Source organism: Stomoxys calcitrans, chromosome 5, assembly GCF_963082655.1.
Source record: "Stomoxys calcitrans chromosome 5, idStoCalc2.1, whole genome shotgun sequence".
NCBI lineage: Eukaryota > Metazoa > Arthropoda > Insecta > Diptera > Muscidae > Stomoxys > Stomoxys calcitrans.
In genome coordinates this window covers 50172396-50197696 of record NC_081556.1, presented here as the reverse complement: position 1 = coordinate 50197696, position 25301 = coordinate 50172396, and the positions used below count along the sequence as shown (strand labels likewise).

Genomic DNA, 25301 nt, shown 5'->3' with positions numbered 1-25301 from the left:
TAAAACGTCGTCACTATACTCGCAGCTCATCATTTGAATGGGTGGACCCTCTCCAGGGTTCCACACATGTTCAAAAATCTGCTCGGTAAATAAATACTTGAAACCTATTTTCTGGTGGAATCCTATCGAATGCCATAAGGGTTCGCTTCCTTAAATTTTTCAACGACCATCTTCTCCTTCCTTTATGGCTGTGGCGTTCTTTTGGAAATCACTGTAGTCTCTATTGCGGCAGTGCTGGTTTGGTCTTTCCAGAGTACTTGAAAGCGGGGATATCTTTTTCAGAGTTTTAGCATTGTTAGGCTCTTTGGTAGATCGAATTCTCTTTCCAGTTTCCGGAGAAATGGTTGAAGTGTTAGTTCCATCCCCACCAGCATCCTGCACATTTGCCGGATTACGCTGCCGGTGTATACTCCTCATGCTCCTTTAACGTGCCCCGAATTGCATTCCTTGTCTTCTTGCGAGCCCTCTATCACTACGGCCGTCATTCCGCTGACCTCATCACTCGATTCGGCTGCACTGACTGTTTCATTGACGCTGTCACTGTTTAAGTCTGAATCAGAAAAACCACTTATATTTAAAGGCTGGGGATGAACTGCGCATCCCTTTGGTTTATATATCTCTTTCTCATTCGTTAGTCTGAAGAATGCGACTAAGGCATTAATCTTGACTGCAAGTGCCATGGCCACCATAGCTCAGAGGTTAGCTTGTCCGCCTATGACGCTGAACGCCTGGGTTCGAATCCTGGCGAGAACATCAGAAAAAAATTGTAAGCGTTGGTTTTTTCCTCCTAATGCTGGCAACATTTGTGAGGTACTATGCCATGTACAACTTTTCTCCATAAAGGTGTCGCACTGCGACACGCCATTCGGACTCGCCAATAATAGGGAGGCCCCTTATCATTGAGCTTAAACATGAATCGGACTGTACTCATTGATATGTGAGAAGTTTGCCCCTGTTCCTTAGTGGAATGTTCACTGGCAATATTTGCATTTGCAGGTGCCATGGCATGGCGCCCATTCCTATAGGAGGGGCGGACAAGATGCTATGGTCTGATGCCACAACCGCAGCTATTGAGTCTTTGGAGTCCATTCTAATCCTACTGCTGAACTCAGCTTTAAAATATGTTGCCTAATATGTAGTCCTTTTCGAAGATGTAGATATTTCTTGAAGAGCGAATTGAGAACACGTCCGCTCCACTCAACGATATAATCGATAAATACTTTAAACTTATTCGTTTTGTTCGTGCATTCATTCGGTTTTGAATGGCACGTCGACGAATATGTAGCTGCAATATGCTGGATAACATGTTTGGCTTTGAATGTGTTGTTAATGTCAGATGTCTTTTGAGGAGATGTTGGCTGTTTGGTTTTGATTTTTTTCTTACTGCCATTTTTTACCATTGCACTGCTGACTAATTAGTGAGTTGGTGGAAGCATGTTATCTTTTGCTGTCATAGCAATCTGATGAGCCCTCTGGCAAAGGACGAAATAGCGATCATTGCAAACCACCACAACACATTTAACGCACCACATAAGTGAAACTTTTTCGAGGGATTTTGTTGTTTGGCTTTTCCATATGAAAAAGAAGCAATCAAATAAAGACTATTGGTCTAAGCTTGATGAATCCAACAACAAAATGAAATGGTTTAAATTTATTTGGGATGAGCAATAGTTGTATACTAGTTTTATTTATGTGTGCAGTGTTTTTGTTAGTTTTTTTTCATTTTCCATTTTCAAGTCATTGTATATGACATTGCATTGCATGTATTGATATAGTCATTTATATGCCACATCAGTTAAAATCAATATACATAATATTACATTAAACAAAAAGTAATTATTTTTTTTAAGTTTTTTGTTTTTGGTCTAGTCAAGCAGGACCCTTTGATTATTTTATGCTTTGGTTGTTCCATGTATATACAAGAAATTCTAGTTTCAGGACATTCATTCATTAAGCTCTGTTCAATTGTTTTAAAAATTTTTTGTCTGATTTTTTCATTCACAAGCAATTATACGTCGTTGCTTTGGCACCAATTAATTTCTTTAAAACAATTATTTTATTTATTTTTTTTTCTTTTCATTACCCACTCATTTACCTTTTTGTTGTGGATTGTTGCTTTTAAAAATCCGAACCATGCATATACTTGGCATATCACTGTGTTTTCAAAATCCTACATAAAAATCTTAAATAAATATCTACAACTATGATTTCAATTCAAATTGAAATGCAACCCTGAACAGCTGTTAAAAGGTCACCTATTCACAAGGATCAACGTACCACCGAAGAAATGCGAAAATTGATTGAAAGGTAATGTATTGAATATAGAAACAAATGAAAAAATAAACAAAAACAAGTGAAAATGCAACAAAGTAACAACTAAAAGAACACACAACACCAAATTATGAACTAGACGTAACAACTTTTATTGAAATTAAACAAACAAAAACGAAAACTACAAAATTTAAATAACGTTCCCCAATAACCACCAACTTTATAACAATCACCTATTTTGATCCACATTTAAATTTGTATTTTTGTCTTTTTTCTCTTTAACATTCCCGTTTTTGGTTTTACCAACTAATTTTTTTGTGTTCCAAAAACTTGTTAAAAAAAAAACTTGTATCCTGTAGTCGAAGACATTTGTAAGTTTGTGTATGTTGGTTGTGACCACACGTATTGTAGATATTTGTATTTTTAACTATATTCTGAGTGTAAGTAGTAATAGTTGTAGTAGTACTACCAGTAGTTTGGGTTTTTTATGTGTTGCATGCAATTTTTTAATTTTCGTTCTATTGTTTTTAACTCTTCTTTTACTCTAACTATGTTTTTTTATGTGTTTTCTTTATTTGATGCAATTCACAGTTTTGAAATTTTATATGCTTAACATAGAAAGTTCTGAACATTTAAAAGTTTTTTTTTATATTTTTGAAACTTTAAATTAAAAAAGTTTTTAGAATTCTAAATTTACCATTTTCAAAAGGCTTGAGAGTTTTTCATAAAAATTATGAAATTTAAAATATTTTTACTATGATATAAAAATTTATAAGACTTGAATAAGAAAGGGTTAAAATTTTTCGGATATGAATGCAATATAGTACATTATGAAATATCCATGTTCTACGATTGAAGTTGATGCCAATATTTTGTTAATTTCGTCGACACGTGGAGTTAAAAGGGTCCTTGCGGATCTCGAAGTTAATAAATCTCCGGGGCCGGTCGGTATATCAACACTAGTCCTTTGTAAGTGTTCTTCGACGCTTGCTCGTCCACTACGCAACCTTTTCAACCTTGCTTACCGTGCGGGTGTTTTCCCCGTTGGAAGGTTGCAAATGTTCAGCCCATCCCCAAGAAAGGTGGGGCGAACAACCCTGCGAATTACCGGCCAATTGCGATATGCTCCGCGCTCTCCAAGGTTATGGAGAGTATGGTTAACCATCATCTTGTCAAATACTTAGAGTCCAATGGCCTTCTTAGTGACAGACAGTATGGGTACCGCAGATATCGCTCTACGGGAGACCTAATGGCATTTTTGTCGGAACGATGGAGTCGCTCTATCCACCAGTATGGTGAGAGTAAGGTCATGGCTCTGGATATTTTCAAGGCATTTGATAGGATCTGGCATGTTGCATTTTTATCAAAGCTTGTCGATTTTAGAATCGGAAATAACTTCGTTCGATTTATATCGAGCTTTCTCAGAGATCGCACTTACGAGTTGTTGCAGATGGGTTCTCATCAGATGAGTATACATTGACCGCAGGTGTGCCACAAGGCTCTGTCCTTTCCCCTTCAGTTTTTCTTTGTTTCATTGACGATCTATTGGTTCAGACATCGAATCCATTCTACTCATTTGCCGATGACAGTAGTCTGTGTCATTCATATTCATTCGACTATAGGCCCAGTCCTCAAGAAATTGGTGACGGAAGGCGCAATATGGATGAGACGCTCTCCGAGGATTTGTTGGCCATTTCCGAGTGGGGTAGAATGAACAGAGTAGACTTTAGCGCACAGAAGACGCAGTGTTGTTTCTTGTCTCACAAGCAATTCACTGACCCACTTCAATCGTCGATATCTATCGACGGTATAGTTATTGAGCAGTCAGATGCTCTTGATGTTCTGGGCATGAAGATACAATGTGATGTCCGTTGGTCAAAACACGTATACGAAGTGTCGAAAGAAGCATTCAAGTGTTTGGGCTTTCTTAAGCGGTGCAAGAAATATTTCACCACTTCTGATCTTCTCAATATCTACACTACCTACATCAGGCCGAGGATGGAATATAACTCTCATATATGGGCAGGAGCTCCAAAATCATCCTTGGAGCTACTTGACCAGGTTCAACGGAGAGCGATGGTGTTGATTGGGGACAGTAGGGTATCCAACTCTATTGCTTCCTTTGATCATCGACGGAATGTGGGTAGCGTTGTATTGCTCTATCGTTATTTTCATGGCGTGAGTTCCAGGGATATTCGTATTCTTATCCCTGACGTTAGGATGTTCACCAGGAATACAAGACTTGCTAGCAACTCACACCTGTTTGTAATCGATTGGCCAGTCGACCGGACCATGCATTACCTAGAAAATTCATTTTTCGCCCGAAACATTCGAATGTGGAATCGACTTCCGGCTAATGTCTTTCGCACCGACATTGACGTTCAGAAATTTAAGACTAATATCAATAAACACTACTCCCTCTTTTCCCCCTCCAACCCTTAACTTTCCTAATTGCCAACGCAATGTACTGCATATTTGGGGGACATCCCCTGCGTGTTGGTTACGTGAAAAAAAATAAAGTTTTTCCAATAGCTTTCCACTTTACTTGACTTTCAAAGCGAGCGCCCTTAGCAAGTTATTTAGATAGTCTCTAAAGAACACGTAGTTCTATATGACCAATAGGAAAAGGTAATATTAGGTAAGGTTATAGCTGTAGTCCGTTATCAGACACAAACATAGACAGACATACACCTAAGCCAGTAATCGGCGTGTTGTGTGGTCTAAATACGAAAAAGTAACCTCGAAAGAGAAGATCTAAGTTAGGAACACCGTGCTACTTATAAAATCCTTAACTGCTTTTCACACCACGCCCCTAAGTTGGTTCATGACTAGTATAGTGTCCTCACCGAAGTTCCGGTGCCTGTTAGCCGGGCTATGACATGGGAAATGTTCCAACGCACAGTGGTAGAAAATCGAAAAAAAAACTAGTTAAAAATATTCCGTGTGAGAACGGATAGAGTTATCTCTTTGAAATTTGCAATGGTTAGAGCTGAGGTATGGTTAGCGAGATGGTTAGGTTAGGTTGAAAAGAGGGTGCAGATATTAATCCACCCCATGCCACTATGGATATACACCTAAGCCAGTAATCGGCTTGCACTCTAAAAACTATAAAGTAACCTCTAAAATGAATATTTTAAGGTAGGAATTTGCAGGAAAGCTTCCAGAATACACGTTTTGCCGCTTTGGTAATCGTATTGTATTCCTTGAACCGTGTGTAGTACACATCCCTGTAAACTTGTGTTTTTTTACGACGAGCTCTGTTATAAAGTCTGGGGACCTCTATTACAATGTTGCGAATCTCAACGGTCATCCAAGGTTTTTCTTGGGCTGATTTCCTTTCCCGAAGATGGTAACTATCTTCGAAAGGCCCCACCAGTGCGGTATTAATACTGTTGATATTTTCGTCAATGTCTTCTATGCTTGGACAATCTAAATTATCTTGCCCAAGTCTTCTTCTGAGTTGCCTTCCGAATCTTGTCCAGTTGGTTTTCAACTTATTCCGGAAGCTTATCGGATTCGGCGCCGGCCGTGCTATTCTAAACCTAATGTAGCGGTGGTCAGAGAAAGAGTGTTTCATAGAAACTCCAATCCTGAACCTCATCTTTTAGATTTTCTCACATCTGAAAACTCCTCACTAATCCTATCAACAAAGGTAGCGGTGTACCAATATAAGGTGTTATTAGGTCATCAGTATTCCAGAACTCTGCTAGGGCTTGGCCCCGCTAATTAGTGTTGGTACTACCCCACGCAATGTAGTCAAAGTTTGCATCGCACCCTATGAGTACCTCATTTCCTGTCTGTGTTGGAGAGACGATAGGTAGATAAAGTGCTGCCAGGTATGCTCCACCGTCTTCCTGTCTCATATCTGTTGCATCCGTTTATCTGGATGACCCCAATCATTGGTCCTCCATTAGATGGGCTTCTTGGGAGTGGGTGATGGTCTCATCGTCTGCTCCCTATTCTTAAAGCTGCATTAAGTTTCCCGTCACTGCACAGTCGGATGTTTCTATATTAGGATCTTTGCATATCCTAGTTTTTTGAATTTTGAGAAAGTCGGTAATGGTTCCATCATCGGGTGCCTGTTCGTTAGGCTGTATTGTATCTACCTTCCCTGCACTGCCTGATGTTCCAATATTAGTATCTTTGCCTAGACTAGTCTTCCAAATCTTGAGTAAATGGGCTTCTTAGGACTCGGTCCTGGTCTCATCGTCTGCTACCTGTGCGTAAGGCGGCATTGAGTTCTCTGTCACTGCACTGCCTGATGTTTTAGCATTAGGAGCTTTATCCATCTTAGTTTTCCTAATCTCGAGAAAGTCGTTGATGGTTCCGTTATCGGGCTCCTGTTGGTTAGGTTGTGCTGGGCCTCTCATCCCTGTAATGCCTGAAGTTTTTGTATAAGGATCTTTGCTTATCCTAGTCTTCCCAATATTAAGAGAGTGGGTGATTGTCTTGTCGTCGACCCCTGTCCGTTAGGCGTTATCGAGTCCCGCCACTTCACCGCCTGATGGCCCAATATGAGGATATTTGCCGATCCTTGTCTTCCCAATCTTGAAAAGGACGGTCATGGCCCGGTAGTAAGCCATGGCTTTAGTCTTAGCCAAACTTGTCACGGAGACTTGATCAATGCCCACACAAGGAGAATTCCTTCGCCCTTCTCTACTCTGTGGAAAACCTCCCATTTCTTCACCAACAAATCTTGGTTTTGCTTGTTTAAGACTTCCATGCGTTCCGTTGAGATTTTGCCGCCCAAATCCTTGATGAAGACCGTCACTTTTGTGAGCTGTGGGATATCCATCTTTCTGAAAAAGTCGAACCTTGCGTCCCAGGGAGTGTGGATACTTACAACGAGCTTTTTGACGGTATCAACACATTCCGCTAGCACAAATATGTCCCCTCTAAACTCGAATGAGTGGACCCCCTTCATAATTCGAATGGGTGGACCCCCTTCAGAGTTCAACAAATGTTCGATAACTCGTTCGTTTACTGGAACCGAGGATCTGGTGCTTCCTTGCCACCCCGGCGTAATTGGGCGGTTCCTTAATTTACTTAGCAACCATCTTCCCCTGTATTTTCGCCCGATTGCACTGCCGGTACATACTCCTCTGTCTCATTTGTCGTGCCACGGATCGCTTTCTCAGTCTGCTTGAGAACTCAGCAAAGCCATCGCTCACATGGGAGAACTTACGTGCAAAATTTTAGCCAAGTGGATGATAATGACGCCCTCTATAGGCGCAATGTATCTTTAAGAATACATTCAGTGTCGGATCGTTTATTTTTGTTAAATTTTGCAAAGAATTAACTGTGTCGATAGTATCGATAGGAAAATTATCAATTGTTATTCAGACAAAAAAATAATATATCGATAATATTATCGATATTTTGCCAGCTACTAACAAGGCCTATTTCTTTACCATTGCTGGACATAAGGGGTAACTCTGATTGGTAAGATACTTGGAATTAATCGTACGAGGCCCCGGAGTACGAGACGCCTGTAATTATTTCTCCTATTTATGGGACGATTGTTTTTGCCAGAGAAGGCAGATGAAAAGCTTCTTTAAGCCAGTTGCGTTTGCGCTAGTGGGGTTTGCTGCAGTAATCTAAGTATACAGTAGCAAAAAAAAATGTTGTCTGAAACCATCACCGCAACTCTTGAGTCACTTTCAAGCCTAGGCGACCTTAGATCTGCCAATATTGTAATACTATCTGTGGCTATCATAAAAAACTGTCTCGGAAAAATATATACCTATTACAAGACGAAAATATATTTCTGATAATCTTCTTAGTTTTTCTTGTAATTTTTGAAAAAAAAGATTGTTCCATAGTTTAATGGAAACGCTTAAAGTTGGTCTTTTTAAAGGTGTTCAGCCCCATCACATCAGTCAGTGGGCCGTGATCCCAGGTTTGATTGTCCTAAAAATGCAAAAGTTGTTGGCTCGTTATTATCAAATGGGGCCGTTTACATAATTACATTTGTCGTACAATATAACAGTGATAAAAAAAGTGCTAAAATTTATTTGTTTCGCTTTAAGAATATCAGCAAATATTTTATTATTAAACACATTCATTACATTAAATAATTTATCATTTTGCTTCATGAAAAAATAATTATTTCACCAGAGTATGTTGCTGCCAAATAAGTTTTATAAAATAGGTATCAACAAGTAAAAAGGCAATAAGTTCGGTCGGGCCGAACTTTGGATACCCACCACCTCGGGTATATATGTAAACTCCCTTTCGTCACAATCAGGTGAATATTGGATAACTTATGCACCCAAATCGGCACGGACATTGAGTGGTCTAATAAATATAAGTCACTGCTCAATATTGTAGAACAAAATATTGGTCTTTTTGCAGATATATCCAAATATAAACCGATCTGAACCATAAAGGATATGAATGTCGAAGAGCCTAATATAAGTCACTGCGTCAAATTTCAACAAAATCGGATAATAAATGCTCTTTTTATAGGGCCAAGACTTTAAATCGAGAGTTCTTTCTATATGGCATCCGTAACCAAATCCGGACCGATGTGGACCAAATTTAACAAGGATATAATAAACATCCTATTTAATTTAAACTCCACTACTATGGACGTAGTTATATCTTAAAAGGGGCTGGTCTCGATCTTATTTTACACAGGTCCCGAGAACTAATATACAAGTAACATTTTCAGACAATAAATCTGCTTTTTATAGGATTAAGACTCTAAATTGGAAGATCGGTCTATATGACAGCTATATCTATATACTCTGATCTGACCCATATTTGGGGCGGATGTCCGGAAGCTTAAAACAACTCACTATTTAAAATTTCAGCAAAACCGGATAAAAAATAAAGCTTTTATGGGCTTCAGACCCTTTATCGACAGATCGGTCTATGTGACAGCTATATTTTTATATAGTTCGATCTGAACCATATTAGGGTCGAATATCGGGAGGCTCAATAAAACTCACTGTTTGCACCCAATTCAATTTTGTGGAACAAAATATTGTGTATTTTTGCCGGCTATATCCAATTTTAAACCGATCTGAACCATATAACGATCGGATATCGGGAGGCTAAAAACAACTCACTATTTCAAATTTCAGCGAAACCGGATAAAAAATAAAGCTTTTATGGTCTTCAGACCCTTTATCGACTGATCGGTCTATATGACAGCTATATCTTAATATAGTCAGATCTGAACCATATTAAGGTCGGATATCGGGAGGCTCAAATCAACTCACTGTTTCAAATTTCAGCGAAATCGGATAATAAATAAAGCTTTTATGGGCTTCAGAACCTTTATCGGGAAATCGGTCTATATGGCAGCTATATTTAAATATAGTTCGATCTGAACCATATTACGGTCGGATGTCGAAAGGCTTAAAAAAAATTCACTGTTTCAAATTTTAGCGGAATCGGTAAATAAATAAAGCTTTTATGTGCTTCTTCGACGTTCGCTCGTCCATTACGCAACCTTTTCAATCTTGCCTACCGTGCGGGAGTCTTCCCTCTCCAAGGTCATGGAGAGCATAGTTAATCACCATCTTCTGAGGTATTTAAAGTCTAATGGCCTTCTTAGCGACCAACAATATGGGTTCCGCAGAAATCGCTCTACGGGTGACCTCATGGCACATCTGTCGGAACGTTGGAGTCGCTCAATCCAACAGTTTGGTGAGAGTAAGGTTGTGGCTCTGGATATCTCCAAGGTATTTGGTAGGGCCTGGCACGGTGCACTTCTATCAAAGCTTGTCGCATTTGGTGTCGGTAATGGCTTCGTTCGATTTATTTCGTTCGATAATTTCCTCTCGCCAACGCAATGCACTGCATTCATAGGGGACATCCCCTGGATGTTGGCTGACAGAAAAAAAACCATATTAAAGTCGGATATCGGGAGACTCAAAACAACTCACTGTTTCGAATTTCAGCGAATTTGGGTATAAAAAAGGTTTTATGGGCTTCGGACCCTTTATCTGTTTATTGTCAGATCTGCGCCATGTATTGGTCGGATGTCAGGAGGCTTGAAATAACCTACTGTTTCAAATTTCAGCGAAATTGGGTAATAAATAAAGCTTTTATGGGCATCAAACTCTTTATCGGCAGATCGGTCTATTTGGCAGCTATATCTAAATATAGTCCGATATGAACCATATTTGGGTCAGATGTCGGGAAACCTTAAACTACTCACTGTTTCCAATTTCAGCAAAATCGGATAAAATATAAAGCATTTATGGGCATTAGACCCTTTATCGGTAGATCGGTCTATACAGCAGCTATATCCAAATATGTTCGGATTTGGCCCGTTCAAGCGTGCATCAAAAAGACGTGTATCTGTGCCAAATTTCAGCTCAATATATCAATTTTTTAAGGCTGTAGAGTGATTGCAATAGACGGACGGACAGACACACGGACATCGTTAAATTGTCTTAGAATTTTACTACGATCCGAAATAAATATACTTTGTAGGGTCGGAATTTGATATTTCGATGTGTTGCAAACGGAATAACCCTATCCTATGGTGGTGGGTATAAAACGAAATTTTTGTCAAATAACCTTCAAGAATATAAGCACCAATTTGTTGAACAATCAATCTTTGTGTGTAAACGGCCCTTATAATCATAAGTATAGTAATAACGATTTTATAAATATATTAGCTACTTCTAAACCTTTGCTCCCTAAGAATACCGAGCACATATAGTTCACATACGTATTCTTATTACTAGAAAGCTAAATCATCTAACTAGCATTTTGCTTAACAAGCTGTAACGTTTATAAAATAAATTGTTTAAATATTTAGAATTTTTTAAAACTTTATGCTTAAAAGATAACTAACATGGATTTTGTTTTAAAACATTTTCCCCCCGAAAAACTTTAGAAACGAAGCCGGCCCAAAACAACTCCAACAACAAAGTGGCGCAGGATTCACAGCCTACGATACTATGGCAGTGTAATTTGTAAATTAGCTTAGATGACGAGCAGCAGCAGCAGCAGAAAAGCTACTACATAAGCCAAACAACACATCATCAATGTCACGAACCCCATTAAACACACATTTCAAACGACTTCAATGCAAGTAAGAGAAAACAACTTCAAGCATTAATGAATATTTAAATTGAAAAAAGGAAAATTTAAAAAAAAACCTCAACACCATCACTCATGGCAAATTTTTTGAAACAAAAAATGCCAACTCCCAAAAAAGAAAAAAACAAAACTGCAACAAAATTTGACTAAACCAAAATTGAGTGATTTATACGAGAAAAAAAACGGAAAACCTATTTAAATATTTAAGAAAACCACACAACAGACAACTACACCAAAAACGTTTCTTTCTTATGGAATGAAGAGAGAAAAAGGCAAATGTTGTCTTAAGAACATGCTAGGGTTTCTTTTGTAACCTAACATTTGCCTTTTTCCCAAAAATAAAAATTAAATTAAAACAAAAAAAATAAAAACAAAATTGTGCGAAAGTTAAAAAATAAAACAAGACACCCTCAACCACACACAAACACATAAAAATACACTATTTAAAAACCAAAATAACGAAAAAAATGATATAAGGAAAAGAAAACTTTGCATTTTTTAAACTATTAAGAAAAACAAAATACAACGTATACATATATATTTAAAAAAAAATTGAAAACAAAAAAACAGAAATTTTTTTAATGTATAAGTGTATTTTGATGGTGAACATTATTTAAAAAAAAAATAATATTAATATAATGAAGTCACAGTCATAGTTATATGATGTGAAGGCAATGCAGATTATGATGATGAAAAGAAAGAAGGAAAAACGTATATACACAAAAAAATCAACCAATATTAAGAAATAGTCAGGAATATTAAATAACACCACAACAACAAACCCCATAAAATATTTATACTTCAGCAATAAACCAAATTCAAATACACAAAAATGTTCAAGAAATTCTTAGAAATTGCTTTGATATATGAAGGCGTATTCTTTTTTTTACCAATGGAAACTCTTTTGGTGTATTTATTAGGTTATCAGGAAAATATTATTTTTTGTTGAAAATTTGATGTAGAAAAGATTCCTAAATATTTTTTTAATTTTTTTCATTTCAAAAATGTTTAATATTTTCTCAAAAACCCGTTGTAAAATATTCTCAAAAATATTTACGGCCTTATTCACAAAACTTAATGTAGATTTTGAAATATTCTTATTTGACAGATTTCCTTTATAGAACTGTCAAAAGAAACCCATTTTAAAGCTTTATGAAGTTGTGTAAGTAAGACCATTAATATTTAAAATGTCAAGTTAACATTAAACGATGAGCTACTCCAGGAAAATGAGTTTTTTTGTTAACACCAAATGCTGACAACTATTCATCATGTTGCACTTGCAGAGAAACATGTAGGCATTGATCACTACAAGTTTTATAATCGAATCTTATATGTCCCTCACCATGTACCACGCTTGGTTCTCAAGTTCTCCGGACAACCATACTATCTGCAAGGCCTTGTTTAGAGTAAGCTATGTATGGTGTGGGGTAGTCACAGCATAAGTCCAAAATTCCATCCAAAATTTCGTTCATTTTGCATATGAGTGCGCTCTTTAGGAGCACAAGAACTCAAATTGGAAGTTCAGCTTAAAAGCACAAAGTTCCGTGCAAAAATATTCTCCATGCTGTATATGACTGCACTCTGTGGGTGCACATTAACGCATATTGGAAGATCGGCTTCTATAGACAGTAAACCAAGTTGTAACCCGATTTTGAGCATACTTACATTGGTCAATACAAGTGGTAAGATAATACAACATGCACAATTTTAGACAAATTTGTTAAGAGTTGTGATCTTAGAAACCTCAAAATCTATATGATGTTCTGTTATATCAGATTACTGCCCGAAACAGATGATTCTCTGCATAGACTCTGAAAGTTGAAACAGCGCACGTTAATTTCAAACCGAATCGAAAACGAATTGTGCTCTTATATTGTAGATGCTCAATAAGTGAAATCGTGAATCGGTTTATAGGGGAGCTACTTTCAAATCGCAATGATTTGGCCAATTTGCGCCCCCAACTTGTTTCAAAAATAAGAATTATTTGTGGAAAATTAAAAGCAGGCTTTTTGTAAAAAAGTTTTTTCGACATATGTACGGCGGAAATTGGTAAATAGTCTATAAATTGAATTGTGATCAAGATTATAAGCACTTTATGGAATCCTAGATCACCATCGCCGTAGCTTTCGCAGAATCCATCCGCTGTCCCAACTTGGCAAGTCCATCTGTAACCTATTTATCCACCATCTCCTGGAGACCAAAGAATCGAGACGCTACTTGGACATGCGTGTCATGCCTCCTACTTACATAACCCATAACCAGGGTCCAGACGCCGCCTAACTGTAAGAGGGACCAGGGAAGGAACCCATAACTTTCTCTCCTTTAGGACAACCTCTAGAAAAAGCACGCCCTGCAAAATAATCACGACTTTCGATTGGAAAAAGTTTTTAGTTTTGGTTAGGTTGAAGAAGAGGATGGGGGATTTAATCCATTCTATGCGTTCCTCTTCTGTATTAAAACCTCTAGAAAAAGCATGCCCTACGAAATAATCACGACATTCGAATGGAAAAAGTTTTTAGTTTTGGTTAGGTTGAAGAAGAGGATGGGAGATTTAATCCATTCTATATACACCAAAGCCATTAAATGACTTTTTAATCTAACTGTTCCGAATACAAACCCCAGAAATTCTGTGGCAGTAATTATGTACTTTTCACATTCTGTGCCCCGGAGTTGTTTCAAGACTGGCACTATGGGCGTTCTCACACGGAAAAGTCAATCATTTATATAGAAAGTGTTACAATATCTGGTTGTTCTACCCACAACTTCTTTAAAGTGATGGGCTTGCACCAAAATCCATTATGAATCCCATAATATACTGTATTCGTTTTCGTTTGAGCCTGTCCATGATTTTTTTTTTTTTTCTAAAAACATGGTAATTTTCGAAATTGAACTAAGAAAATTAATGCAAGTATTCTTGTAATAGTTGGAATTATTGTTATACAAACCAATTTTGAGCTAGTTACTTTAGTCAGTTCACTAGTTCAATATGTTCAGTAATCTATTTTTGGGTTTACGTTCAATGGTCTTTTTCTGTCTTTCACCGTTTGCTAACTTAGCTGGTTTGGCTTACCTGTGTTATGGTTAGTAGAAAACTAATGTAGCATTCATGCCCATAACTAATCCTTGAATAAATAAGCGAAGTGAACAAAACGAAAGATATTAAACGAACTAGTTCAATTGAATGGTTCACTGAAACGAGCGAAGTGAATGAAACGATAGAATAATTCAGGTCGTGAAAGGACTAGTTCAATTGAATAGTTTACTGAAATGAACAAACTGATTTAGACGTATTAAACGAAACTTTTCTTCACGAGACTAATGAGATTAGCAAGAATGAGATTAGAGAAACTTTCCGGTAAAAAGAAAGAAACTAGTCAAAAGCAGCACACTGGACAATTGAATTGACTGAACGAGCTAGTTCAGTAAGCTGCATTGAGCGGCCAATTTAATGAAAAACATTGACATTGTTTGGAAAGCCAAAATAAAAGACAAAAGCAGATTCACTTTGGCAACAAATTAACCCTGTATGTTAAAAGAGAAAAGTGATGGAAGTTTGAGGTATATATTTGTCCAAATTCTATGTACATTGTAGCAAGCCAAAAAAAATGAAGAGTTAGTCTTTTATTTATAGTTTTTAGAGTGCACAACAAGCCGATTACTGGCTTAGGTGTATGTCCATAGTGGCAGGGGACGGATTAATATCTGCACCCTCTTTTCAACCTAACCTAGTCTTTTATTCCCCTTCTTTAAAAAACTCAGAACAAATACTATTGTGTGCACGAAGCAAATCTCAAGTTTAGCTTAATAGCTAGGTATATCTCGCATTATATTCTCATAATCATTTATAGCTCTAATGTCTATCTATACTGTATGTGTGCTCTTAACTACAGTGAGCCATTTTTGTAAGGACCGAAAACACTTAGAGTCCAAACCCAGTCAAAGAGTCAAGATAAGGGACTTTCATGCCGCATCCCTCTTACGCTAGCGTCAGCATGTAAACAAATTAACGCTAACTCTTGACTCTTAGATTGGGTTTGGACTATTATAAAGCGGTTATCAAAATCGTAATTTACGATCAATTAAAAACAAATTGCCTAAAAAGCCAAACGTTTTAAATCAACATCAAAAACCCTAGGAATGATTTTGGTTTTAGACCCACGATTCTTTTAGAAAAACTTTTAGAATTGTTCGATCAGAAAAAATTGACCCACCCTACTACAGATAGAACATACAAGCTTTTGGTTTAAATTAATACCTTGTTATACAATTAGAATGCCTTGTTATGCAATTTTTATTGGTCCTGTCTTAAGATGCGAATTGATGTAGTGAGGCAAAGTACATCGCTGACTTCACCAACAAAGTCTACTTACAAATTCAATTATGGCTTCAATGTGTGCAAACATATTACGATTATTTTCAGTATCCGAAAATATAACTTTTATACAAATTATTTCATACACTTTCCGTGTATGAAATAATTTAGATTGCCTTAAGCATAATTTCTTGTAAATTTAATTTAGTAAGAAAAGAGTTTCACATACAAAGAATGAATATGCTTCTCATTATTTTTCCAATTTCTTCCTCTTGAACATTGAACTAAGCACAATTTTTATTTTAATTTGTATACACTGGTTTGATTAAAAATATGTTTTTTTCTTTTTTTTAATATTTAATATAATTTTAAACAAGAATCTCATTGATATTCATAGAAGAAGAAAAAAAAAACCATCAAGAGTTGAAAAAAGTCATTATTTTAATGTAATTGCCATTCATTTTATTTTCTGCAAAGAGTTTTCTTTACGAAAACCCACCCTTCTAGGTTTTAAGCTCATTTTATAGTTTATATATAATCCTCATATATATATCATACACTTATTTTATTCAATTTCATCATGAATCCTATTAATATTATCCAAGAAAAACATAAACATGGAAAATTATAACGGTTTTTATAATTTTTAACATTTAAGATTGTGATGTTTATATGTTAGTCATTATAATTATGTTTGTAATTTCTACTTTTTATAATTTTAACATTAAGTGCCACACTAAGAAAAAGATTAAGGTTCTATACAGTGGTTTGGAGATAATGAGAAAGCTTGTTCTTCAAGTCTACTTAACTTTTATTCACACCACAAGATTGGTCAATTATATTTTTTTTTTATTAATTATTATTTTTGTACAATTTTCAAACAGTGCTTCCCACAATTTCAATAGCATCACTTTCATTTTGTATTATACATTGGCATCTAGCCTAACCTCCCAACCCATCCTTAGTCCTGTCATACATCATTGTGCTAACTATGTGTTTTATATATACAATACATACAAATGTGTACCCTTTCTGTTAATTTTTAAGTGAAAGCTTTAATATTTTTGCCCCTCGCCCTTATTTTGATTTGTAATATATATATTATTTTTATTTTTTTTTTAATTTAAAGTATATAATTACTTATTTACCCGTTTGTATATATACAAACATTTTCAATTGATTTTGAACAGAAAGAAAAAAGACCCCCCATTATTATTATTTTGATTTTAACTTAAGTTTAATTTAATTTTTTTAGTTTATTTCGATATTTTTCCTTATTAAAATACAAAACGAACTATGTTTCAACATTTTAAATTAATTGTTTTATTTATTTTAATTGTTTTGCCTTATTGGTTTGGTATATTGTTATTTGAAAAAGGTTTGTATATAATATTTTATTTTTTGTTATTAAACCAATTGTTTTATTTGCGGAGTAGAGGTTTTGAAGTCATTGTCTGCATCGGAGTTGAACAAGCTTGCCTGATATGAATACCGGACTCCGACTTTTATTTCAGAGTCCGCAGCCCTGTTTAAAATACATTTAAATACAGCTCAATGAAGATCTTTCTGGAAATTTTGTTTAACGTAGGTCCATTGGGGTGACATTTCTTGAGTCAGACTTAGAATACAATAGCATCGATTCTTTAAAATATGTAAAGCAAAAAACGAGTGTGGTGGATCAAACAGGGAAAGTTGTTTATCATCATAAACATTACAATCCTCAATATCTTTGAATGGCTTGAATCTCGTTTTGTGACATTTACACATAAACTTGCTGGACAGGGCCCGCTCCGATGCGCTTTCTTTAACTCTCATATATATTTTTATGGTGGGGACACTTCGCCCTGAATGTGGATATCGAATGCGTGCTACTGTTGTCTATGTCCGCCTATGACGCAACGCCTGCGTTCGAATCCTAGCGAGAACTTCAGAAAAAATTTAAAGCGGTGGTTATCTCCCCTTAATGCTGGCGACATTTGCAAGGTACTATGCCATGTATGGTTATGTAAAAAATTCTCGCCTATAAAAAAGGTCCCTTATCGATAATAAACTCAACTTGAATCAGAAAGCACTCAGTAATGTGTGAGAAGTTTGACCTTACTCGGTTTCGGGCAAATTTTTACTCTACTCCCAAATGCCTTTCTATTCAGTCCCATATTACCGTATTGGTAAATATTTCGGGTTTAGGGGGAATTTCAGGGGTGGAGTGGCCACCCAGACACTTGGCCCTTAAAGTAGATATAAGATTCGTGCTCTACTTTCAAAAACATTTTATATGAGCCCCATAATGCCATGATCGGTAAATAGGTTCTATTTGAGGGTGGGTTGGACCCCAGGGTCTTTGTTCTGAAAATGAGTATCAATATCCCGAAAATCGATCAATTTCCACCATTTTTTAGGGAAGGAATGTCACCTCACACATATCGAATCAAATATGGATATCAAATTCGTGCTCAACTCCCAAATCCCTTTAATTTGAGTCCCATATTGCCTTGGTTGGTAAATATGAACCGTTTGGAGGGTGTTTTGGGGCTGGACGGCCACCGATACTATGCCCAGAAAATAGATATCAAATTCGTTCTTTACTCCCAAATACCGTTGATTTGAACTCTATTTTGCCATAATTGGAAATGAAGTTCAGTTTAAGGGGTGCCTTAGGGCGTATCCCCAAACACTTGGATCCGAAATTGGATATCAAGTCCACACTCCTTCGCTTTTTGTTTCGCACTAAGGTTTATGTAATTAAGTACATGTTGTGTTCCAAAGGCAGCAACACCTGGATTCAGAAAATCCTGAATTAAACCCCCTTTGGGTAAAATTGAGCATTGGAAACCACGTTCTCCTTTTCGGATTTCTATACAGAGGTCCTTACACGGAAAGGGAGGCTTCCATAGACGGTTTGAAGGTTTGCCTACTTTTACTCTCTCTTTTTCGTTATGAATTTGTCAATTCATATAACTCATCTATGACGATTCTTTGAGATAGAAGATTTTGCAGCTTTATTCTTCTTGAAGTTCTCTTTTATCATCGCTGAGATTACCTGCTATACTATTGTCGGCTCTCTGTGCTATGTGAATGTCATGAAAAGGACTATTCTTAATATACTATTATCAAACATGCTTTCAGTAATATTGTATTTTTTAGATTTTAGCAAGTTATTGTTCAACTTTGGCTGCAATAGTATTCTATATTCTATGTGGAATAGAAAAAATTCTTTATAAAAAATGATTCTTGATAATCACCATTTTACTGCTATCAACTGGCTTATCATTCCACAAACCTGTATATCATCATTCCTTTACATCATGCTTTTAGTAATATTGAGTTTTTCAGATTTAAGCAAGCTTTTGTCCAACTTTGGCTGCAATAGTATTCTATATTCTATGTAGAATCGAAAAAATAGATTTATAAAAAATGATTCTTTATATCACGATTTTTCTACAGTCCAGCAGCTCATCATTCTACAACCGAAAGAGATTAACATGCTATCTCACTTTTATATTAGCGAATAGTAGAAGCACGCCTTTGGGAATTTGAAATGGGGCGAACTGCTTCCGCAGACATGATCAAAAAATTTATTCTATTATTTTAACCTTATCAAGACAAGCTTCGTCAGAGATTCACTCCTAATGTCCTATTATCACTTTCGTTGTAGTTCTTATAGATCTCTTGCCGAAAATAAGCTATTTATTCAGCGTTCTCCAGCTGATATCTGGCCATAGAGTTCTTATAATACGGTAGTTGTTTATAGATTCCCACCTATGTTTCGGTACTGGACATCGTCTCAAAAAAGTTATATAGATCGACAAATGTCACTTTTGTGAAGTTGTTCTTCTTTGAAAGTAATTCTTCATACGAGATATTACATGCATACTTGTACCTTAAAACCAAGTTTAGGGTCAAGTCTAATGTCAGCGTTTCTTGCCACGTGAGTTGATAATGTTAATACATTTACTCGCATTTTCATCGTTGAAGTAATGGATCACTGGGTAATTCCGTTCAGTGTTCCCCTTTAGTTATTTCTATCATGTAAAATATCTAATTCGATGTTTTTTATAAAAAATATACAGCCCAATTCTGAAAACTCCCTGGGAATAAACTCCCTCGAATATAACCCCCAATTCTGATTGAATGGGGAGAGGGAATTTCGAATTCTCGAAAACAACTGTTTTGTTTCAGCTGTTTTATTTTGGCATTTCACTATTATTTTCTGAAAAAAGGACATAAAATGGAAAAATAAGCAAAACGAAGTTATAAAGGGTGATAAAAATGTTTACAAACATGTTTACTGTTGCTTTTAATTTTTGTATTTTAATAGTGCACAATTATGGCCTACAGCTTGTCACCATATTTATGTGTTGTGATAACAACTTTCCGTCTTCATCCAACAATCGTTGGCTAAATTAGATGCTTCCAGAGTGGTCTGGTAGACAGATTTATTGTGGCGTGTTGTCCCTGGTTGCATGCGGTGCACACATCCAGCATGTTGGCGTTTTCCCTGGCCAAAAGTAGTTAAGGTGGCTGAATCGTATAAATGTTGCGGTGGTCTGCCTGATCGCCGTTTTATCTACAGGCCTACTTTTATGGAACTAGAACTTAAAGATCTAATCGACATTTCCGGACGGCGTCCGCTCTTCTTGGTTAGGACGTTTGCTGGACATAGTGCTGCCGGAAAGCGATTTATAGATTTATTCTAAATCCTGTAGAGTAAATGCTGCCAAATGTGGCGCAAAGTAAATTTGAACAATTGCCCATTAATATTCCATTAAGGAACAGGCAGAAGACTTCTTGCTCATCATTGAGTGCCGCCCGATTCTACTTTAAGCTCAATGATAAGGGACCTCCTTTAAGTATCCGTCTCGGAACGGAGTGCCAATGAAAATGAAAAACTTAAGAAATTCTTCTATGGTGTGTACATGACATATTTAAACCGGGAGAACCTAACAAAATTTTTACTTGTTTTTTATGAAAAACATAATTTCCATATATTTTAAATTGTTCGTAGGTAATAGGAAGTGGTACCATTTTTTTTTATAAAAATATAAAATTCACAATTTTTATCCTAACTTCCTTTCATTTGTTTGGGGGAATTTTATCGCCTCATTCTCCCTTTTATATCATTTCAAAATAGCTTCTTTTTTCCCTGGGAGTGATTTCCCTTTTTCGAAATTTGTTTAGAATAAGGGGAAAGGGATTAGGAAAAAACTCCCAGTAAATTGTTATTCAGAAAAGGAGAAAAGGGAGTAGGGAACAAACTCCCAGGGAATTGTTATTCAGAATAGGGCTGATAAACTTTTTAAATAATTTCTTTGAAAGATTTCCCACAAGTTCTCTGCCATTGTTAAAACCTTATACAACACCAACACAAATCAACTGCTTAATAGTTTTACCTTACAATGTTGTTACGAATACAGTCTCATTTATATATGTTTTCTTCAGTTTACCTCCTTTTCTTTAATTTTGATTATTGAAATACTAACACAAATACACATGCAAAACAACCGAACCATAAAATTAACGAATGCATTTACTTTTTGGTAAATACATACATACATATAGTGTTAAAAAAGAATAGAATACAACTACAAACATCAATAGACAAAACCACATTAATAATAATAAAACCAATTAAAAAAAAATCCACCTGTAATAAAAAGAATTATATAAAAAACTAAATTTTTTAGAAATTTTCATTGAGTAAATAAAAAGTACATTACATCAATATACATTAAAATATATTAAAACATAATTTATATTAACTAATGCATACATACTTTAACTTACATTATCTCAACTATTCATAAAAATACATAATTTTACTTTAGAATGAAATGAAAAACGAAATATAAGGCTAAATACATTTGTTAAATATCATTTTGAGTTGCACTTTAATCAGATAAGCAGGCTTCTTATAGTTAATTTAGTAATAGATGTCAAGGAATTTTGTTTTGTAATTATAAATTGTTTTGCAAGAAAATAAGAAAATTTAAATATATACTAAAAATTATTTTATAATTCATTTTATATTTTTCTAAAACTAAAACGAAAAGAAAGAAGAATACATTAAAAAAAAATATTTCCAATGATTTAAATGAATAAACAAGACAAACAAAAATATATGAATTATGAATGTAGTGTTGTGAACATAACTATTATACATATAGATGTATGGCTTATTATTAAAAGAAAAGAAAAAGAAGAAGAAAATTTAAAAAAACTTAAAATCATAAAAACAAAATATATAAAAATATAAATCATTACATAAATGTAGAGCGTTAAGATTCATTGAAGATAAAAAAAAAAACAAAAAATGTTTAATGCAAACTAAAAAAAAATTTCAAAATTATATACAACTTAAGTAAAGTTTTATTACAAGCCAAAAATAAGTCTAAAAAACAAACAAATTTAAAGTAATTACAACAATTTATGGCAAAATTTTTCCAAAATTATACAACATTAATGAATCAAGAATACAATTTACCACAACGTTTCGAAATTATATCTTATGCGAATAAAAAAACCGAGAATTATATAGTTAAATCAAAATCAAAAATTTATAAAATTACAAACCTACAATGATTACAAATAAAAACAAAAATTGGTTTAAATGTTTCGATTGAAAAGAAAATGTTTGGCTTCGAAATTTTTACAAAATTAAAGGCTTGCTACAAATCATATTAAATTATCATCTTACAAAAATCATTTTGCAAAACAAAGAGGTATTCATTTCGTCAACTCGTAGAAGGTTTTGAATGAATAAGAAGCATCATAATACGTTACATAGACAATTATTTAATTTTTGTAGAAAAACTTAATTTTATATACATAATTAATGGTAGCTGTTCTCTATTGCACAGTGCAATAGTTTGCATATGATACGAAAAGACAGGGGAATTTTGTAATCGTTCACTTCAACTCACTGCACTAGTTTGTTCATTTATTTAGTTCACTAGTTCTGTGAGCCGATTTAATTTATTTTTGGTCATCAGTCACACTCGTTCACTTTTTCTCCTGACTCTACTAATAGGACTCACAAAAGATGTAACCACAAAAGTAACATTATTTTAAATGAAATATGTAGCTATTTTGTAATAAATCTGAATTTGTTTTATTGTGGATCTCGACATTAATAAATCTCCGGGCCCGGACGGTATATCAACACTATATATCCACTACGCAACCTTTTCAACCTTGCTAACCGTGCGGAAGTTTTCCCAGCGCGTTGCGAAGGTTTCGAACGTTCAGCCCATCCCCAAGATAGTCGGGGCGAACAACCCTGCGAATTACCGGCCAATTGCGATATGCTCCGCGCTCTCCAAGGTTATGAAGTGTATGGTTAACCATCATCTTGTTAGATACTTAGAGTCTAATGGCCTACTTAGCGACAGATAGTATGGGTTCCGCAGAAATCGCTCTACGGAAGACCTAATGGCATTTTTGACGGAACGATGGAGTCGCTCTATCCACCAATGAGAGTAAGGTCGTGGCTCAGGATATCTCCAAGGCATTTGATAGGGTCTGGCATGGTACACTTTTATCAAAGCTTGTCGCTTTTGGTGTCGGTAGTAACATTGTTCGATTTATTTCGAGCTTTCTCATAGATCGCACTATACGAGTTGTTGTAAATGGGTTCTCATCAGATGAGTATACGTTTACCGCAGGTGTGCCACAAGGCTCTGTCCTTTCTCCTTCCCTTTTTCTTATTTTCATTGACGATCTATTGGGTCAGATTTCGAATACATTCCACTCATTTGCCGATGACAGTAGTCTGTGTCATTCATATTCATTCGACCATAGGCCCAGTCCTCAAGAAATTGTGGACAGGAGGCGCATTATGGATGAGACGCTCTCCCAGGATTTGTAGGCCATTTCCGAGTGGGGTTGAATGAACAGATTAGACTTTAACGCACAGAAGACGCAGTGCTGTTTCTTGTCTCACAAGCGATTCACTGACCCACTTCAATCGTCGATATCTATCGACGGTATAGATATTGAGCAGTCAGATGCTCTTGATGTTCTGGGCATGAAGATACAATGTCAAATACGTATTCGAAGTGTCGAAAGAAGCATTCAAGTGTTTGGGCTTTCTTAAGCGGTGCAAGAAATATTTCACCTCTTCTGATCTTCGCAATATCTATATTACATACATCAGGACGAGGATGGAATATGACTCTCATATATAGGCAGGAGCTCCAAAATCATCCTTGGAGCTACTTGACCGAGTTCAACAGAGAGCGATGGTGTTGATTGGGGACAGTGGGGTATCCCACTCTTTTGCTGCCCTTGAACATCGTCGGAATGTGGGTAGCGTTGTATTGCTCTATCGTTACTATCATAGCGTGTGTTCCCTATATTAAGGCTTCAATAAATTTTGTGAATACTGCCTTAAAAGTGTTCGGTTTAATTTTTTAAATAAATAAGTCAATAAGGCTGTATGCATATACATCCTACACAAAAAATTTTGAAAAACAACAACTTTGGTCGACAAAACAACTACGAAAGTTGTTAATTTTCCTGCAACAATTTATTTTGAATCTCATCGACCCAAAGTACAAATTTGTTGTTGAAAGGCACTCTTTGCAAGTCAACATATAACAACAACAACAGTATATCCATAAGCAAGACAAAAAACCAATAAAATAAATCAGTAGGTACTACTGCACAGTAATAAGTGTCTAAAATAAATGAGTTTAAAAAAAATGTAAAAACAACCCTACAAATTTTTTTTTCTGAATGAAGAAATTCGTATTTTTTATGCCGAATTTTCTAAAATAAATTTAATGAAAAAAAAAATAAAAAATTTTTGTGGCCGACTCGGGACTCGAACCTGGGTTTGCAAGCAATGAATGGCATGGGAGTTTTGTGCTTTACATGATAGTATGCCTATTTTAACAATTACCTCAACTAAAGAATTTGTTGAAAGTCCACAAAATTTCAATAATTTTGCTTGTAGAGTCTTATGTACTTCAATAAATAATGTCTTCGATTCAATGCTAAAATTCATTAAGAATTTAAAGTTTCACATACAAATTTGGTAGCTGGTTTTTTTTAATTTATTTTTTTTCTGTGCATATACATATAGTGCAATATATAGAGCATTATACAAAGTATTCAACTTCAACAATGAAGTTAAATACTTTGTAATCTTCTGCGGAAAAATTATTTCACTGTAACTTAATATGCTGTGCTTCTCCAAATCACTTTCAAAACCTTTTGCGATCTCTTGACAAACTCAAAATGCTTATATCTTCATAAATCATCATTAAAAAGAAAAAGTAACAGCTTAATTTTATACAACTTATCATAAACGCTACATAAATGTTTTTATATATTTTTTTACCTTAATTTAAATAAACTTTTTATAGAGTCATATTATACATTGATACTCGTATTGAATTAAATTTTTTTATGATATCATAAAATGAACACATAATGAACAAGAAATCAAAATCTCATCTCTTAAATCATAGCTCATAGTCTAAAAGAAAACAAAAAAAAAAAAACAAAACAAAATAAAACATAGAACCATAATAAAATCATGTCCTTTTCTATGAATTAATTTACACTCACACAAAACAAACTTACACAAACAATCCAGCAAATCTTTCGCACAATTTGTATTCATTCCTCAAAGAAAACACAAAACACAAAAAAG

The 25301-nt window shown here is 35.3% G+C and overlaps 1 protein-coding gene across 24 annotated transcripts in view; it reads left to right on the top strand.

The window, feature by feature from the left end:
* The window catches only part of LOC106095735 (cell adhesion molecule Dscam2), a 433819-nt gene extending 416859 nt beyond the window's left edge, over nt 1-16960 (top strand). For all 24 annotated transcript variants that reach the window (XM_013263055.2, XM_059369670.1, XM_059369663.1 and 21 more), the window contains 2 exons: nt 2241-2307; nt 11129-16960. In XM_013263055.2, the coding sequence (XP_013118509.2) occupies nt 2241-2307; nt 11129-11204 (143 nt within the window). In that variant the 3' untranslated portion in view covers nt 11205-16960. The remainder of the gene's footprint in view (nt 1-2240; nt 2308-11128) is intronic.
* The last annotated feature ends 8341 nt before the right edge of the window (nt 16961-25301 follow it).